At 42.4% G+C, this 20,077-nt stretch overlaps 1 protein-coding gene across 2 annotated transcripts in view; it reads left to right on the top strand.

The window, feature by feature from the left end:
- The first annotated feature begins 17,945 nt into the window (after positions 1-17,945).
- tpd52.S (tumor protein D52 S homeolog) overlaps positions 17,946-20,077 on the top strand; it is a 116,055-nt gene continuing 113,923 nt past the window's right edge. The window contains exon 1 of one of the 2 annotated variants that reach the window (XM_041567246.1): positions 17,946-18,102. In XM_041567246.1, the coding sequence (XP_041423180.1) occupies positions 18,084-18,102 (19 nt within the window). In that variant the 5' untranslated portion in view covers positions 17,946-18,083. 2 annotated transcript variants of the gene reach the window in all.

Raw genomic sequence — 20,077 nt, 5'->3', positions numbered from 1 at the left:
AGAGAGCGTTATAACATAAATGGTGAATAGGATCCCAGGGGGCGTCCCATTTTTTTTTTTTTTTTTTTAAATGTCAAATTTATGATTATCTGATGGCACATACTACGAAAGTATATTATTCTGAAAATTGTTTATTAACATGAAGCAGGGTTTTACATGCAATATCTTTATTAGAGATCTACATTGTTTGGGAGGTATATTTTTCCTTTAAAGGACATGTAAATTCTACATTTTCCTACCATGTATATAAGTTGAACATATCTTCTCCACCGACGCCACATCATTTGTACTGCATATACCCCCCTCCATTTGCCAGCGCTATCACCATTTCCTAAAACAAATAGCAGCTTTCATCCACTTACAGACACTTACTGTACATAACCATGACATGTGCAAAAGGGACATGTGTATTGTAAAGTTCATGCAATGCAGAGTGCAGGTTTACACAGGCACAACATGCTTTGATAAAAAGTTAGGCTGGGGTTGAGCACTGTGATGGTTAAGCTGAGCTCATGAGAGGAGGTTAGGAGAAAAAATAGGATGTGACAGCCAGAGCAGAGTTTCTATGGGAACCAGCAATTCTATCTCTTCATTGGCTGTTAGACTGGAGGGTGTTTTTAGTAATCTGAGCTGAGAAGAACTGAGCATGCTCATGAGCCAACAGCCAAAGCAAATTCCTGAGGGGGGGGGTAGGTTAGAGAAGGAGAAGGATTTCTAAGTGATTAAGATGATGCTGCAGCCTTACTGTTAACCTTTTAACATCCAGAGAGGCAGTTATGTAAAGATCTCAAAGAGGCTGTTCATTGATTAAATTTGTGTGTGCGAGGTTTATCTGTCCTTTTAAGTTTCCTTGTTTAGCTCAAGAATAAACCATAACAAAATTTGTAAAGCATAAATTGTATACTGCCATTGGATGACTTATTTATCAAGTATCGTATACAGTGTCCTCAGTCTACAGTTAGTTTCTAGTTATAGACATACACAATTTTTATATACGAGTGTATAAATAGGTTTGTTTATACATATATTGTATATAATGTGTGCGTGTGTTGAACTTGATAACTTTTTTTTCAACCCAAATGAACTATGTAATTATGTACTCGTAAGTTGTGACATCAGGAATGGAATGATGGGCTCAACTCCCTTTCTAGCTTCTACCCAGAGTAATAGGCCTGTGTGGCCTAGTCGTGCTGTTGCCCCAACCTAAACCGTTCTCCTTGTTTTTGTCTTGAATTTGCAACATTGGCATAACTAGTTGGTACCCCAGACAAATGCCCCCAACGCTTACTTCTCTGTGCAGAATCAGGGATCTGAGTTCACGGCAGCCATCTTCCGGGTCTCTGGTAATCTGACAACGACGTGGCGGCATATGCACAGTTGGAGCAATTTCCCGATTCGCCGCAACTGTGCATGCGCCGAAATTGTTGAAGCGCAAGAAGAATCAAAGACCCGGAAGATGGCTGCCCTGAACCCTGAATCTGCACTGAGGGGTAAGTAAAAAGTTAGGGGCATTTGCCAGGGTAGCAGCTGGGCTGGAGGGGGGTCTATGTGGGTAGGGTTTTTTTTTATTAATAAGGGGTTTATTTCTCCTTTAAAGGATAGCTCAAATGTTAGCATAGAGGGGGCAGGAGCCTAGTCTGGAAACCATTGATGTATTGATGGCAGACTGGTTAAAGAAGAAGGAAAGGTCTTTTAACTTGGGGGGGGTGATCAAAGTGATCTCTTGTACACGTAGAAGTTGGAAGTCGATTGCTCCGTGGTGTTCGCTGGAAGAATCCCCAGACCGGTGCAGTTTTCTTCTAATAGGTGCACTGGCCCAGGGTTTCAGGTAAGTATGTGTGATAACTTGGGGGCGCCTTACTTTTGGCACCCCCAAGTTAAAACGGCCTTTCCTTCTTTAAATTATATATTTTTCCAACAATTTTTAGCACAGCATTGAGTAAAGGATTCTGCCAGGGAACCACTGCATTTCCATAAGCATTTCCATAAAAGTGTTTGTTCACCTGTTCGTTAAATTGTTATTAAATCGTACACTGAGAAGGGCTGCATGTTGTCTGCTCTGTACTGTTGATTATAGGGTTTTCTCCTCTCTCTCTGAGTTAAGGACTATGCCCAACAGTTTGAATAAATCAGCGCACGTGGCGTGTTTGTGCTCCAACTCTGTTTGTTTCCCTGAAGGTTAACCACCTTTGAGTGTGCGGTGAACCTCTGAGAGAATCTAGATTTAAAGAATAAAGATCTCAAACGGCTGCAGCTGCATATGTGCTTCACAGCGTGAACTATTTGTTGGATTGGAGCCTGACACCGATCATACAACAACTTCTCTCTTATATACATTTGGGCTTCCCCCATTGTGAGGGGGATAATACAGGCAATTGGGCAAAATTAGCCTGGATTTACAAACCTTTCCCAACATTTTTCCCTAAACAAAACACTAAATGACATGGGTCTGTTTCATAGTACTGATGTTAATATTGAGTGGTGAGACTACTAGTTCTACTTCAGAAGTTAAAACCATTGGTTTGTATTCAGGTCCAATTGATGGTGTGAATATAATAAGGAAAAAAATCCAATAGAATAATGTACACTTTGGAAGTAGAAGTACCCCTTACTAGCGGAAAATGGATGTGGAATTTCATATCCAAAGCCAAAATTCCCCCCCCCCCCACACACACACACAAGTACCCAAAAACAAAACAGGGATTGTTGGTACATATATTGCAATATATTTAAGATGGCCAACCACATCAAAGGCATCCCTGGTATGGCCAGTCCTACACTCAACTTTCATCTTATTAAACTAAAGCCTAACTAAAGATTTAGCTAGAAATGTACATGATGTTTTGTGCTTCTGTACCAGCCCAAGGCAACCACAGCTCTTTAGTATTAAAGATCTGTGTCTCCAAAGATGCCCCAGTAGCTCCCCATCTTCTTTTCTGCTGATTCACTGCACATGCTCTGTGCTGCTGTCACTTACTGAGCTTAGGGACCCACTCACAATATACAGTACAAATAGAATAGAAATATCACAATATAAGGCTGATTAGTAATTAATACAGATAATTACTACATGGCAGCACAGGAATCAGTGCAATTAGCATTAGAATTTAATAATCAGCCTTGTAGCATCATCTTATATTACAGACCAACCTCATTTTCTGCTTGATAATTTGCAACGACCCCTAAGCTTAGCTTCTCAACAGCTGCTCAGAGCCCACTGAGCATGTGAGTGTCACAGACACTTTCCAAGTTGGTGACCCCCTGTGACAAGTTTGAAGTCCTGGATCATTGCTGCTATTGACAAGCTGAAACTTTAGGCTGGTGCAATAACTTCAGTATATAAAATATGGCATTTTTAGCCACATTCATTTTTAATAGTTTACTTCTCTTTTAAGAATTCTACTTTTTTCTTCATTATATTTACACAGGGACTACTTTTACCTGCCCATGCATCAATGAGCCTATGCGGCAGATTCACTAAGCGCCAGATGCTAGCGTCCGCTTCACTCACGTTGCAATACTTCGCCAGGGGGAAATGCGCCAGGACAACGCTAATTCACTAAAATCCGAAGGTGCGCCCAGGGCCGCGAACGCTGGTGAAGTAGCACTAGCGTTACTGTGGCAAGTGAATCGAAGTTGCACTAGTGTTGGCTAATTTGCATACGGCGGGAAGTTAAAGTTGAATGGACGTATATGTTGCAGCAAATACATTACACTACACAAGCCCGGGAAACATTAATAAAATAAAATAGAGTTGTTATATTGCCCTACACATGAGCTAAGTGTATAGTTTATGTGCCATATGTGAAGAAATGTAGGGGGGAAGCGGGGTACCCCAGAAAAAAATTACAATCTTTTGCAGCCTATCACCCTGAAAAATGAAAAGTCTCCAGCGTTTTTTGGGACTTAGAAAAATTTTCAACTATTTTTTGAGAAAGTCCTATCTACTCTATTGCACTTCGCCTGGTCTGAGGTGGCGAAGGCAAGTCTGGCGCAAGAGGTAACGTTCAGTAAAATCCGCATCTTAGTGAATTTGCGTAGTTACGTCCCTTCGTCAGAGTGCAACTTCGCCAGGTGTAAGGGAGCAAATTACCATTAGAGTAGGTCTCCTTCGCTAGCAAAGTTACGCCTGCACCATTAGTAAATTGGCGAAGTAATGAAATGACGTCACGCTGGCGAATTTTCGCTAACATTAGTCACTTTGCCCTGTAGTAAATCTGCCCCTATGTGTTCATCTCCCTCACAAGATTTTTAAACCCATCTGATCAATAGCTGAAAATGTTTTGGCCAGATAACAGTTAGGCAGTCCCATCAGAGTGTCACATACACTGGCAGGTAAGCTAGAAACTCGGGTTGAAAGAGCCAAATCATCAGCTAAAATGTGGCCGTGTATGGCCACCTTAAAAATGGGGAGCAGGCGCTAATTCTAGATGTCCTGGTTTGTAATAGGGGAAATATTTGGCAAGTATCACAGCAAAAAAGCCCATACACCCCAATGTATTTTTTTTAAAAGTTATATGGTTTGAAAAGAGTTGCCTCAAAAAATACCTATTGACTTCAGTGCATTTTGCAAAGTGACGCTCTTTCGTGAATTGTTTGCTAAAGTGAAATAGGACAGGTTTGTCTATCGCTAGTGCTGATTCAAAATGAGGCCAGAAAACATTTGTTTGGATCAAGTACAAGGATCTGTTACAGGGAAAAGGAAAATAGTTTTTTTAAAATTTTAGATTATTTGATTATAATGGAGTCTATGGCAGATGACCTTTCTGTAATTCGGAGCTTTCCAGATAATGCATCCCATACCTGTACTATATGTAAGTGTCTTAGAAACACGCATTAATAATAATCGTAACCGTGTACAAATCTGAGCAACATTTGTCAGCCAGTTTGCTGTGAATTGTAGTTTCACACCAGCAGGAGGCAGCAGGCTGGACTTGTCTAATGTAAACAAAAATATCCAATGATGATTACATGTGTACAATTTGTAGTTTTACCTAGTTTCTTTCTAGTCTCACCTCCAGTGTTGGACTGGGCTGGAAAAAAAAAAAAAGAGACGGGCCCCTCAACTTTAGGCAAAAGAAGGAAAATGATACCCATGATGTGAGGCTGAGTGGGAATGCTGTTAGTTTTCCAAAAAGAACACAATAAGCAGCCATACGATCATACAATGTAATGATGTACATGTCCACTGGATGATACTGTTGCACAAAGAATATTCCCCAGCACAATCGTGAGCACTGAAATCCAATGTGAAATCTCAATTTATATGTCCACATTAGCACATTGTCTTAAATAAATGATATACAATATAGCTCTGTGCTGATCTGTGGTGCATTTATATACAAACAAACGATACTTGTGGTGCAGCTTCCCCTTTGTCTGACATAGGCCATAATATGCATTTATCAGGTATAGTCACATTCCCATGCATCATGTTTCATCATTAGCATCTGCATTCATTAAATTAAATGAGGGTTCCCCAGTGCTATGTATTGCTTTTTTGCTCTAGTGTCGGACTGCAATGCCGGGGGCCCAATGCAAAAACTTAGACCATAGGCCCACTCTTCAAACTATTTTCCTCCTTTCCTCATCAGCCTCCTTATTCTCCAAGTCTCCTTTTTTTACATACTAGAATCTACTCTTAAAGGAACAGTAACACCAAAAAATGTAAGTGTTTTAAAGTAATGAAAATATCATGTAGTGTTGCCCTGCACTGGTAAAACTGATCTGTTTGCTTCAGAAACACTACTATAGTTCATATAAACAAGCTGCTGTGGAGCAATGGCAGAAATTGAAAAATGGCTATATGGCACAGGTTAACTAATGGATAACAGATAACACCATTAGACAGACAGCGCTTATCTGCTATCTGCTGTGTAACTTGAGCTTTTTCTCCTTTGAATGGCTGCCCCCATTGCTACACCACAGCTTATTTATATAAACAATAGTAGTGTTTCTTAAGCAAACACAACAGTTTTACCAGTGCAGGGCAATACTGCATTATATTTTCATTACTTTAAAACACTTTTCTTTTTTGATGTTACTGTTCCTTTAAATAGACTAAATAGTCAGGAGCAGGAGGGCCCAATGACACCAGTTTTCCTAGTTTCCCGATGGCCTATTTCAACAATTTTCTGCCTTCACACAGTTCTAGTACAGGTATAGGATCCGTTATCCAGAAACCCATTATCCAGAAAGCTCAGAATTACGGAAAAGCAGTCTCACATAGCCTCTATTTTGTCCAGATAATCCAAAATGTTATAAATGATTTTGTTTTTCTCTTTAATAATAAAACAGTAACTTGTTCTTGCTCCAAACTAAGATTTACTGTGATTAATCCTTATTGGAGGCAAAACCAGCCTATTGGGATTTTTTAATGTTTACATGGTTTTCTAGTAGACTTAAGGTATAAAGATCTAAATTATGGAAAGATCCATTATCCAGAAAACCCCAGGTCCCGTGCATTCTGGATAATAGGTCCCATACCTGTACAGTCAGTTCATAGTCCATGCGCCTTCTGAGCTGTTAATATGCACCTATAATCTACAGTCTGGTCATTTCCCTATGGGACCAGACTGTAAATTATATCCTTATAAACGGCACGTTCTGACGTCAGAATGCATCGTTTATAACAGGGGCCCCAGGCCACCGAATTTGACGATGGGCGTCTGAATTTGAAGCCGCACATCCGAAATGGACGCAGTCGCGTCTGGAATGGATGCCAATGCACCCAAATTTGACGCCGGCAACCAGAATTTGACGCCGGCGACCAGAATTTCGACTCCAACCCCCCCCATAAAATTTAGATTATAATGGATAATGTACCCCCTACTAGAAATTTATAAAGATATCAGAAGTCACCTTGGAGTTATGTGACCTGTATAAAAGCACTCGGCCTAAGGCCTCATGCTTTTATATGGTCACATAACTCCTCGGTAACTTATAATATCTTTATAAATTACAGTAGGGGGTACATTATCCACTATATATTAAACACGAGCCAAATAAATAGGGATTGTACAAATATACTGTTTGTTAGATTGTATTCAAAAAAGTTCGTCTATTTTATTTAAAACGTTTAATGGATTGCTGCTTTATTTTGTTGCGTACTCCTTCCCTTTGTACTGACTGTGCAGAGAGAAATAATGAACTTTTATTGCACTTGACATATAATGAGCTGCTTCTCTTTATGCCTGCCAGTCTCATAGATAGTAGTGAATGGGGTTAGATTAGAAGGATCTGATTAAATAGCTTTTACTCCTGCCATAAGGCTGATGGTATTTTGACTGTTGCTCAGGTGAATAAACTGACCTTTCCAAGGAACTGTTCGGTTGCTTTACTGCACTGCTGTGCTCAGCTGAATGACTTCTGTCTGGCATTCCAGGGGCCAAGATGCACAGTATAAAAAAGCCCTTTTAATTAAAATTATAGGTACAGTATACTTATATATCCTATTATTAAGGGCACATAAAAATGTGCAGAATTTCTTTGCTTCCGTAGTGCCATACATTAATGCAGAGTATGTCACAACCCACTCACCGGCAGCTGCCAGATATGAGGCGAGATAAGTTAATCACCACATTCTAAAGCAGCAGAAAATGTTCCTTTAGTACAGTGGCAGCTTTTTACTAGCGATATAAAAGTAATACTTGTCAAATGTGATTTATAACACTGCTCGCCTTATCTAAAAATAAGTTGAGGCATGTGTTCACATATAAAGGGAAAATATTGTTGCAAATCTCTCTCTGTTGGGCATTTTCCTTGCAAAGCTCTGTAATACCAGTGCAGTCTGACCAAATGCCCTTCTCCGCTATTATTATTTCATCCTGGAAATCCCTTTGTGGCTGCAATAAAATATATAGTCTCCATAATAACATTGATGCTAAATGCAGAATTTCTTTTGTCCAGAAAAACACATAGCATAACCAGCTGCACCCAAATTAATATTAAAGGAGAACTAAACCCCCCTACCAACCCCCTCCCATAATCTTGCAAGCATTGCCCCCCTTCCCGCATTGTGTATTAGTGTTAAAAAAAACCCTTAAATGCAGTGAAAGGCAGTGGAGGTCCCGGTGCCATCTTCCAGATCTTCTTGTAGTCTTCGGGTCTCAACACCTATTTGCACATGGTCAGTTGAAGCTGATTCCTGGCTTGGCCCAAATGCGCTTGCAGGCTTAGTAACGGCAAGACTACACAAAGATCTGATAGATGGCGACCGGGCGCTCCGGTGCGCTTTTCTGCATTTATGGGTCAGATTTTTTAAAATGGTTTATTTTAACACTAAAGCACATCACGGGGAGGGAGAGGCTTTTTTAGGGGGGTTAAGTTCTCCTTTAATGTGCCATTCCTTAGGTGACAGTCAGACAGGGGGTGATTTCAGGGATGCCTTGTGCCTTCTACTTTGCACTTTGAATGCAGTTCATCAATGTAGACGTGAGATGGGCAGTTTGGGGGTGTTTTGATGCAGGTAACTTTATTAATGTGTTTAAGTATCCACAATTTTGAAAAATGAATATGGTGGCACCAGTGGCGGAACTACCGGGGGAGCAGGGGGGTGCGAGCGGGCCCCCTCAGGGCCCCCCGGCAGTTTGCGCGCCGCTTATTCCCGGCCAGTTCCGGGTGTACGGAGGGGGGCGGGGGCCCGGCTGCACGTCCTGCGCCAGGGCACGCCCCCCTCTAGTTACGTTTCTGGGTGGCACAGTGAGTATTATTACTGCCTTTCAGCAATGCTGTAGGTTTTATTCCAGCCAGAGTATAGAGGTTTAATGTTCACCCTCTGGCAGGGAATGTTGTCAATTATGTATCATCCTGGTAAAGCAATGCACAACATGTCAGAGCTGTATAAATAAAGGATAATAATCTACTGTCACTGTGTCTTTAAGAACTCACAAATGTGATTGTGAAAAAGGTTTGTAAATATACACACAACAAGAAGGCACGTCCTGATCAGTGGATTCTATGGCAGTCAGTGTTCCAGTGCTCAAAATGCACCAAAGTTGCACATGCGGATCACCGGATCACAAAAGAAATTGTCGATGTGAATGTCTTGGTAAAACACAAACTTTTATTGAACAGTTAAAAGACCAGTAACATTTTTTTTTTTTTTAAATTAGTTTCTACTTAACGAAAAAATAAAATACTAAGGCAGTTTTAACTTTCAATTCGCAAAGTCTTTATTAAGAAATTACTTACCGATTCTCTGCAGGCGCTCCTATTCAGAAACGGCGGCAGGGCAATAATCTATCGTGTGGCACTCGATTTCTCCTCCCTGCTTTCTATAGGAGATAGCCAGAGAGGAGAAATTGAGCGCCGCACGATGGATCGTCGCCCTTTCTGAAGAGGAGCGCAAGCAAAGAATCAGTAAGTAATTGCTTAATAAAGACTTTGCAAATTGGAAGTTAAAACTGCCTTGGTGTTTTTTTTTTCGTTAAGTAGAAACTTGTTTTTTTTTTTTTAAAAAAAAAATTTATGTTACTGGTCCTTTAAAAGCACACTTGCAATGGAAGCGGGTAAGGGAGAGCACGGCTGAACGTGTTTAGTGATTACACTAGTCACTTCATCAGAAGCCCTGTTCACCTACACTATATGGCAGTAAGTATTGAGACACCGTCTCTCTTTCCCAAACCAAGGTATCCATATCGAGGGACTCTTTTTCTTTGCTACTATAACAGTCATTATTCTTCTGGGGAGGCTTTCCACTAGATTTTGGAACATTGTTGATGAGATTTGCTTCCATTCAGCCACAAGAGCTACTAATGTTGGTACTGATGTTGTTGGGGATCAGACCTGGCTCACTTCAGTGTTCTATTGAAGTCTACAGTTTTGTTGAGGTCAGAGCCCTGTGCAGGTAAATCATATTCGTTCACTTCCAACTCAGCAAAGCCATTATTGTACCAACAAGGAAAAAGCCTTCCCCAGGAAGTAGAAAGCTCGAAATTGTCAAAAAGGTAATTGTACGCCGTAGCTTTGAGGTTTGCTTTAGTTGAACCAGGAGCCCTAGCCCAAACCAGGGAAAACAGCCGCAGGCAAGTATTTTAGCTTCACCTAACTTACCATTGACATTATGTATTCAGGCAGGTAGTGATCTCCTGGCATCTGCCAAACCAATACTTTTCCATCAGATGAAAGATGGTACCATTTTAAAAGGATTGCCCAATGCCCTCTCAAAAAAAAAAACAAATCTGATGATTAGCAATTTAGTGTATAAAAACTAAAACCCAAAACTAAAAGAAATTTAAGATTATTTAGTACTGTTCATTTGACAGTTTAGATGTATCATGGGTGGAGTTTGGGCATTATGGGGAGCAACCAGGGTTGGTCAGTTCCATACATCCATGTTAAATTGTGGCCTCATTTCTTGTTGTCAGTGCCTACCGCCTATGAGACCAGGCAACCAGTGGGCCAATAGTTCAGGCACCATGATTACTGATCCTAGCCCTAATGTTTCTAAAGCACATCTCCTGCACCAGAATCACCTACTGTCCTAAAAGGAGTAATATAATGATATAAGACGTCACCAAGGAGTTCCTATAGCTTGAGACCTTATAAGGCTCGTACTTTGGGCAGTGCCAGTGGCATAGTACCATCTGCTGTATGGATCTAACTAGAACATTCTAACCTGCCTTCCCGTCTCACACCGTAAGACAAGACAGTGTTCAGCACAGCTCTGTGTGTTGGGGGGGGAGGAGATGTAGGGTGGACGTGGTGGAGGCTGCTAAGGGTGTGCTAAAGTCACCAAAAAATGTTTTGCTTGATTCTCCTGCCTTGTGCATTCTGAATGATGTGCATGCCAGGGGATGATTGTATCATACCCATATGTAGGGTTGCCACCTTTTCGTGGGGGGGTGGGCCGTGATGCAAAAGGGGGTGTAGTCACACACAGTGATGCAAAAGGGGGAGGAGCGACGCGCGATTGACAGAAACCTGAAAAAAAAAGGTAAGTACTGAGCGAATTGGGGACGGGCCAAGGACTTTTTCTTAAGGGTAATACAAATTACCGGCAACTACATTGCCGGTAAATTTGTAATACCGGGCCCGACCTTGGCAGGTGTTTTACCGCTCGGCCGGTAAAATACTGGCCGGGTGGCAACCCTACCCATGTGCTGCCTCTATTGTTGGAGCTCAAAGAGCTGCATCTGTGGACATCAGGCCTAACCTTGACATCTAAAGAGAGAAAAAGGTGCTACAGGTAACCAATGTGAATAACTCACCAAGTAGAACTAGTGATCAAGGTGCACCAGACCCTCAGCTTGGGGATTAGTAAACTGTTATTCATGCAGTCAGACAAAAGTGGCAAAAAGGACACAGATATAAAGAAAATTATTTTTTATTGGAAAAAAATTAAAATGTAAACATCTCCATAGGCCTCACACATTTCGTGCCCAGTAGGCACTAAGTCATGGGCTTTCCATGACTAAGTGCCTTCTAGGCACGAAATGTGTGAGGCCTGTGGAGATGTTTACATTTTAATTTTTCCAATAAAAACATCCTTTTACATTTTTATCTGTGGCCCTTTAGATTTCTCGAGTCCCAGGAAGCCCACTTCTGTCTCCCTCCTCACTCTTATATTCAGCAGTATGGTTTTTATATAGCTATAAGCACACGCAGATGCTTCTCAGAACCCACACTGCCTATTAGTGGACACTTAATCGATGTGTTAATTTCCTTGTGGTTCAGATGTTGCAAAATGTGTGTTGCTTGTTATTCAGCTGCTTGGCACACAAGACTTTCCTGATCTGCTGCCTTCACTTTAATTTGACAAACAATAATAAATTCAGGCAATTTTTTACACAAAGAAGAACTGTCTCAGTATGTTTTCTATTCACTCTATCGACTCACTGTAACCTCTGAGCTATAACATATATTTCATTGTCCAGTTGAGATAGTGAGACGGGAACTAGCAAGCCGCCCTTCACCACAGCAGAAAAATGTCAAGGTTTGGAAACTTCTGTGTAAATAACGGTTCATTGTCACTTGCAAGTCTGATGCAAGAAGCTCTGTCTTCAAGTAGTAAAACCCTTAAAGGGAACTTGTACCCTCCAGCACAAATGACTATAATTGCTCTTACTCTTCTGAGCACTTTTGCAATTGACATTATTATTTTTCTAATCATTTCCATGATGTGTTTCACAAGTGCCCCCTGCTGTCTATCCAAGCAGAAGCTTCTGTCACAGATGTAGGACGTGTCTAATATTTCTCTGCTCTAGTCTATTGCTGGATGAGACAGCTGCGATAGAGTTGAGCAGAGAAATGTCAGGAGATGCTTCCTACATGTGGTCTTTACTTGGACAGAACAACAGGTGGCACTTGTGCTAAACATTTATGGTATAATTTTATTATATCTAGCACTATTTGATTATATCATGAAATCCAATGGAAAAAAAATAATTCTTGTATGTTGCAAAAGTGCTCAGAAGAGCAATCTAAGCAATTTTACATGAGGTTGTGCCATAACTAGGACTCCATGGTGCTCTTTTCTCTTCATATATGCAAATTTAACCCATGGCAACAATTAATATATTATATTTGAGTAGTCATGTACAAAATGAAAATAATTTGACTGTGGTTTCCATGGGTTACTGCATTCTTGAAGAAATCAACATATGAAAATGCATTGGATTGTTTTTCTTTTTGATGCCTAAAAGAAGGGTAGCTTTAATGTACTACAGCAATAGAAGCATCTCGCTCATGGGATATCAACATAGGCAGTGCTGGAAGCAGGGGTGTAATTACAAAGGAAGCAGACCCTGCAGCTGCAGGGGGGCCCAGGAGGGATAGGGGTCCCACAAGGCCCAAATAATGAGCAATTTCAACATTTATTGGTAAAATAGGGCAATTTCTGGATATGTTGGGGCCCTAAAATTAATTTGCCATGGGGCCTAGTAACATCTAATTATGCCACTGGCTCAGGCCCGGATCTGTGGGTTCTGGCAAATGCCAGAGGGGCTGCTATAAGGTGCCATAGAAAGTCAGTATTTAATGGGCTGGTGGGGGCTGTTTGGGCCTCTGTGTGGGCTGATTGGGTCTCTGTGTACCTGAAATGCCAGGGCCTATTTTAATTCTCAGTCCAGACATGCACTGGCTAGAAGGTCCAAATGGCAATTTGTTCAGAAGATGCACACTCAAGGGTGGATTACACTCCTGTAAGTGTGTACACAAATAGTGTGGAGGAAGGGAAACCTGAGTGTGCAATTATTCTAATTTAATAAAGCATGAACAGGAAGCAGGTCCGGACTTGGATTCAAAATGGGCCCTCACATTTCAAGTAAACAGAGGCCCAAACAACAAATAGTGAATGTTACAGCAGCCCCTCAGGCTTTTGCCAGAATTCACAGATTGCCAGTTGGGGCCTGACAGGCAGTGAGCCACAAGGGATCTCCATCGCTCTGTTTGTTTGTTTAGGGTTATTAGATTTCTTTTCTGTCAAATTATGGTGAACCGTTACCCTTTGATAAATGCAAGGACTACGATGCTCCTATATGAGCCCATTGAGCACCTTCCACCTAAAAATAGTTTCTTTTCCTATAGGTGTGGGCTAAAAGTGCCCATACTCCAGATGAAGTAAATAATAGTATTTTTCTAAGAAAAGCCCCTTAATGAGTACTCTGGATCTTACACCAGTTGGGAGCAAGTGTCACCGCTGACTTGTGGTGCTGTTTCTCGGGCACTTACATGCACGTGTGCGCACCAACATGACCAGCCATACTGCAATCCTTCTTAGTACTGGTGACCAAAGCAAGTGATAGGAGCTTTTCTTAAAAATACTATTGGTTTGGAGTGTGAGATTTGTTAGCCTGCACCTCCAGTGGTGGAATCAATTTTATAAGCAAATGGCGCCAATTAAAAAATTAGACATTGATCACATACTGATTAACCACTAACGCAGTGGTTTCCAAACTGTGGGGCTAGCCCAACTGGGGGACTCAGCCCAGTGAAAAGGTCCTCCTTATAAGCCAATCAGAGTAAGATTTAAAGATGATAGCATGGGCAAAGGGTGATTTTTGTGTTTTGGGGGCTAATCAAAGACAGATTCCTTCACAGTATCCCAGGGCCAGTGCCATGTATAATACCCCAAAACACATAGCATGACAAATGCAGAGCAAACTGTATGTGTAATACTGACATTTGTTGTAGGAAATTATCTGGTGTTATTTGTAGGAGTTGAAATAACTCTCATGGTTGAGAGCACGGGGGATAGTCATCCTGGGCTCGGTTGGTTTTAAGGGAGCCCCTGCCATGCAGTGCTTTAGCCTTAAGTTGAAGCCACCAAAGGGAGCCATAGCTGTAGGAGCTTAGCCACCAAAAGTTGTTTTTTTTTGACAGAGGGATTAAACCAGATGGCTCTTATTTGTACATAAGAAATGCAGATATTTTCTAAAACGAAGTCAAATTTAGGTTAGAGTAGATACCTGCTTAAAGAGCGTACCTTGAAGAGGTGGCACGCTTAATAATCCTTTGGACAAAAGTGTTTTTACTATTTGTGTCTTTGTGGCCTTTTTACTGTGGTATGGGTGTGGGCATGGCCAAGCTGGGGTGGGCAAGGCCCAGAAAAATTGTTGTATGGGGCCCTGTGATTTCTGATGGAGGTCCTAGGTGAGAGCCTTTCTGCTGCTATAAAAATATCTGATCTACAGCTAGCTGCCTGCAAACCATATTGTGAACAAATAGGACACTAAGCAAAGTCTGGCCCCCAAATGGAACCTTAGCACTGCAAACCCACCATATGTCTTTTTCTACCTCCCGCCACTTGTTCTTGTTAAATAATCCTAAGGCAGGGGTCCCCAACCTTTTTTACTCGTGAGCCACATTTAAATGTAAAAAAGAGTTGGGGAGCAACACAAGCATTAAAAAGTCCATGGGGATGTCAAATAAGGGCTGTTATTGGATGTTTGGTAGCCCCTATATGGACTGGTAGCCTACAGGATGCTTTGTTTGGCAGTACACCTGGTTTTTATGCAACCAAAACTTGCCTCCAAGCCTGGAATTCAAAAACAAGCAGCTGCTTTGAGGCCACTGGGAGCAACATCCAAGGGGTTGGTGAGCAACATGTTGCTCACGAGCTACTGGTTGGGGACCACTGTCCTAAGGGCTCTGATGCTACAGTATATGGCTTTAACATTATCAGACTCATGCTGGGCAGAGCTGAGAATTACAAAAGGGCGACCTCAAATAATGTAAAGGGGGCACTAAGCAAAGGCTGGTAGTGGTAAATTATAATATAGGTGATTTTGGAGGTAGACTGTTGGACACGGTTCCCGTGGGGGTCCGCCACCACTCTCTATGTTTTTTGAACTGAGGTTCGATGTCAGTTTCTGGGTGTTCCTGCCCACAAAACAACATCAACACTATAAAATGAGGCTCAGGTGGGTGGCAGGTGAGCTCCCCAATTCTATTATGCTGCACCCCACCTGCCCAGCACTCTTTTGTCATGGTACCCCTGCCTGCGTCTTTGCCCTCTCAGCCACTTATTGTGAGACTTAGTAAAATGGCTAACTCTAACTCTAGCCCCTGCCCTGAATGATTAGGAGTGAGTGAGTCGGTTCTAGGCTTTTAGGCCTTCCTGATGGCTCCCACCTAGGGTTGCCACTTGGTGTGTATTATTCACACTATTATTTTCCTATTATTAATAGGAAAAATGCATAAATTCTAGCAAAGGTGTCCCCTCACATCAGTCTTCTGCACTAAAGGCAACACTGCAGCTGTGGGGGGGCGCAATGACTGAAAAGATGTTAATTAGAAAATTTATTTTAAATTATGAGTGGGCCTGCAAATAATTTTGTCCTTCTTCTAATAATACATTTTCTACACAGATTCCTTCACAGTATCCCAGGGCCAGTGCCAAGTAATTCCCCAGAACACATGGCATGACAAATGCAGAGCCAGCTTGATGTGTAATACCGACATATTATTTGTTGTAGGGATGCACCGACTCCAGGATTCGGGATTTGGCCGAATCTTTGTGCCTGGCCGAACCGAATCCGACATATGCAAATTGTGGGGAGGGCGGGATTTCACATGACTTTTTGTTACAAAACAAGGAAGTAAACCAATTTATTTCCACTTTTTCCTTTCCCACCCCTAATTTGGATTCGGGTTTGGTTCGGTATTCGGCCGAATCTTCCAAGATGGATTCAGCCAAATCCAAAATAGTGGATTCGGTGCATCCCTAATGTGTTGTAGGAAATGATCTGGTGTCCCCTCTCATCAGTCTTTTGTACTAAAGGCAACACTGTACTAAAGGCAACACTGCAGCTGCTGGGGGCCGAGGATATGGGGCGGGTGCATAAAATATGAGTGGGCCTGCAAATAACGTCCTTCATCTAATAATGTCACTATTATGGGTGCCACTGCCTACATTTAATCCTGGGTAAAGCATACCTCCCAACATTTTGGAAGTAAAAAGAGGAACAAAAATTTTTTTCCCGCACGTAGCGCAGCAAGTTTTTTGACCACACCCCTTTCTGTGGCCACACCTCCTAATTACCATGTTTGTTTTACAAAATTTGGCAGGTTATGAAAGTTTGAAAATATTTCTCCTTATCTAAACTGTGTTTTTGTGTCTCAAAATTGTTACAAAGTATCTTATTTGTACCTGTTAATTGGCTTTTAACAGAGAGCCCAGAACAGCTAAGTGAGAAACTTTTTCTGGCTGTTCAGTGCAGAGAAAAGAGGGACTTTCCAATACAAATGAGGGACTGCGGGTTGAGCTGTCAAAAGAGGGACTGTCCCTACGAAAAAGGGACAGTTGGGAGGTATGGGTAAAGTACCCAGGGCCGCTTCTGCCATAAGGCAAGGTGAAGCCCTTGCCTCAGGCGGCAGCGAGCGGCCAGTTACAAGGGGCGGCAAAAAGCCGCCTCTTGTAACTTTAAGAGCCGAACTTCCGGGTTTTAATCCGGAAATTCGGCTCCGCTAGTGCAAAGAGCGCTCTAGCGCTCAATGCACTAGCGATACTGCCCCCTGAAACCCGCTCCGACGCTAATTTTTAAGCGCGGAGCGGGAGAGGAGGGGGGCGGCATCTGGGCTGCTGCCTCAGGCGGCAGCAGCCCCAGGATCGGCGCTGAAAGTACCGCTTGCCTCATGACCTAATCCTTTTGGCCACAGCCCTTCAGCTACACTACAACTCCCACAATCCTTCAAATGAAGATCTAACAATATAAGTCACTTCTACTTTATTGGCTAGTTTTCTCCACAAGAGCGCCTCATAAACAGGGTTGGCAGTTTTCCAGCAAATTTGGCTACTAATTTAAAGCCCAGGCGGGTTTTGGAAGTACAAACTAGCCAAGGTACCGATTTGGGCTACTTTTTGGGCCTTTGGCTGGCTTGTACTTTGGAAACCAGCCAAAGTTTTTTTTTTTTGCCCTAATGTGCTGAGCCTGTGTCTCCCAATGCATGTTGGGTATTTTTTGTCTATCAATTTGCTGACTGGCAACTTTAATGTAAGACTACACTACCCAGCATGCAATGGGACTGACTTGTGTAGAAGTTGGGAGTTACCAGATTTTGGCTCTGTACCCCAATTTTCCTACACAAGTCAGTCCCATTGCATGCTGGGTATTGTAGTCTTACATTAAACTTGCCAGTCAGCAAATTGTTAAACAAAAACAACATTACCCAACATGCATTGGGAGACACAGAGTCAGCACATTAAGGCAAGAAAAAACTTTGGCTGGTTTCCAAGTAAAAACGAGCCAAAGGCCCATAATGTAGACCAAATCCCTATCTTAGTTAGTTTGTACTTTCAACACCCACCTGGACTTGCTATTAGTAGCCCAATTTGACTGGAAACCAGCCAACCTGACAACCCTGCTACTAGCGGTGATTCCGGGCCTAGCACCAGCACTGCTTTTATAGGACTGCTGGGTGGGGGCTGAGTGTGGGCGTGTCGTTTGGTGGGCGGGACAAGTAATCCCTTAGAGCAGCATACGCAGGGCGGGAATGCGATTATAGGAGCTTCACGCTGGGGGCGGGGATGTGAAAAGCTGGGCGTGGTATTTGGTGGGCGGGGAGGTGAGTGTGTGTGATCGCAGTACTGAGAGAGAGAGAGAGAGAGCAGTGTGCGCGGAGAGAAGTCGGAGGCAGAGATCATGGACAGCGGCGATCAAGGTGAGAACTTGCACAGCTGACTCATACGCTCGCTGCTTGTCAGTACGACTGTGTAACGTGTCACTTACTTGCGCACTAGACGTATGTTCCAAAGTGAACGTAGCGCTTGTGTCTGTTTGGTATTTGTGTAGCTGACATGTTCCTCGCTGCCCCAGCGGTATAAACCCTTTGGGTCAGACTGATAAATAGTAGCGGCCCCTCTACTCCGGCTTCTGTATGTCTCTTTCAGTTCTGACAGTTGCACTTGCTGCCAATAATAAATAACAGTCATTTGGGTAAATGTCATCTCTGCGCAAAGAGCTTCCCCCTGTGTTGTTTAGTTTCAGTATAGACAAGAGGCAAGTCCAACCTGCAGCCCCCCAGCCCTTTAGGGCTCCCGAGTGTTGTTATTACTATTATTAACATGTATTTATATAGCGCCAACATATTTCGTAGCGCAGTGTTGCTGCTCCATTCAGTGCTAACTCCTACCCTGAACCCAATATCACACTGGTCACTTATTCATTGTCTATTTATGTAGGACCATTATCTCCCCCAGCCAGGGACACACTTATTCACTGCCTATGGGCTGCCTGCCTGTGAGACAATGGCATAGAATAAACCTCAGGTCTTACTTGCCCTTTCCCACTTATCTGACTCAATTCCCAGCAGTAGAATCCTTGCCCCTCTCTAGAAAGTCCACAATACTTAGCCTGCCCTTCTGTGTGTGACTGTGATAGGAAATTTGATTGTCAGCTCCATGGGACTGGTGATATAACAGTCACAGTATTGTGCAAGATGTCAGCAACCTTCTCAATAAAGGATAACAACAAAGCTTTTCTTATGACCCAACAACCCATGTTCTTCTTATGGATAACTTGTACAGGGTTATATGTTTCTGTCAGCTTGGGGTTAAAATGTTTAAAGGGATTCTGTCATGATTCTTTCATGATGTGTTTTTTTTTCTATATGACACTGTTTACATTGCAAATAATTCACTCTGCAATATAAAATTTAATTCCTGAACCAGCAAGTGTATTTTTTACAAAAAAATAAAAAAATGTATAGGTAGATTTTTATTTTCAAAACAAACAAAATTGTATTAGTAAAAAAAAAAAATATTGGTGTGTAGGCAGCTATCTCAGGTCATTTTGCCTGGTCATGTGCTTTCAGAAAGAGCCAGCACTTTAGGATGGAACTGATTTCTGGCAGGTTATTGTTTCTCCTACTCAATGTAACTGAATGTGTCGCAGTGGGACCTGGATTTTACTTTAGAGTGCTCTACCAGGTAACTGATATCTTGTGTTAGGGAGCTGTTATCTGCAGGGCCGGATTTACATACAGTCGACCCTAGAGCCGCTGTCGTTCATTGCCCCTGTCCCCTCCCTTTTAGGGTAGGATTACACAGATGATTTTGGAGCAATCCAACGCGCTGTGCAAAAACGCAGGTGTCCAATCAGATGCAACGGAAATAAGGTAAGTGAATGCATTGTCGGATGAAGTTGCAGCGTTGATCCGATGCAACACGACTGTCAGATGCGACTTTATCCGACAATGCATTCACTAACATTATTTCAGTCGCATCCGTTTGGAAGCCTGCGTTTTTGCGCAGCGCATCATATCGCTCCAAATCGTCCATGTAGTCCTACCCTTATTATTTCAAATGTTCATCATCGGGACCAGAGCAATAGGGATTGGTGCACAGGAAATTTAAAAAACCATCGTATCTCCTGCACCCCCTCAGTGTTTCTGAACTAATGTGGGTGTGGTTGGGCAGCATGCCGCCCCCTAAAATTGTGCCGCCCTAGGCTTGGACCTTGGAGGCCTCTCCACAAATCAGGGCCTGGTTATCTGGTTACCGTCCCATTGTTCTGTTGTTAGACTGCTGAGGGGGTGATATCACACCAACTTGCAGTACAGCAGTAAAGAGTGACTGACCTTTATTTGAGCACAAGTCACATGATTGGGGGCAGCTGGGAAACTGACAATATGTCTA

The sequence above is a fragment of the Xenopus laevis genome, chromosome 6S (genome assembly GCF_017654675.1).
Source record: "Xenopus laevis strain J_2021 chromosome 6S, Xenopus_laevis_v10.1, whole genome shotgun sequence".
Classification (NCBI taxonomy): domain Eukaryota; kingdom Metazoa; phylum Chordata; class Amphibia; order Anura; family Pipidae; genus Xenopus; species Xenopus laevis.
This window is presented reverse-complemented; position numbering and strand designations above follow the sequence as displayed.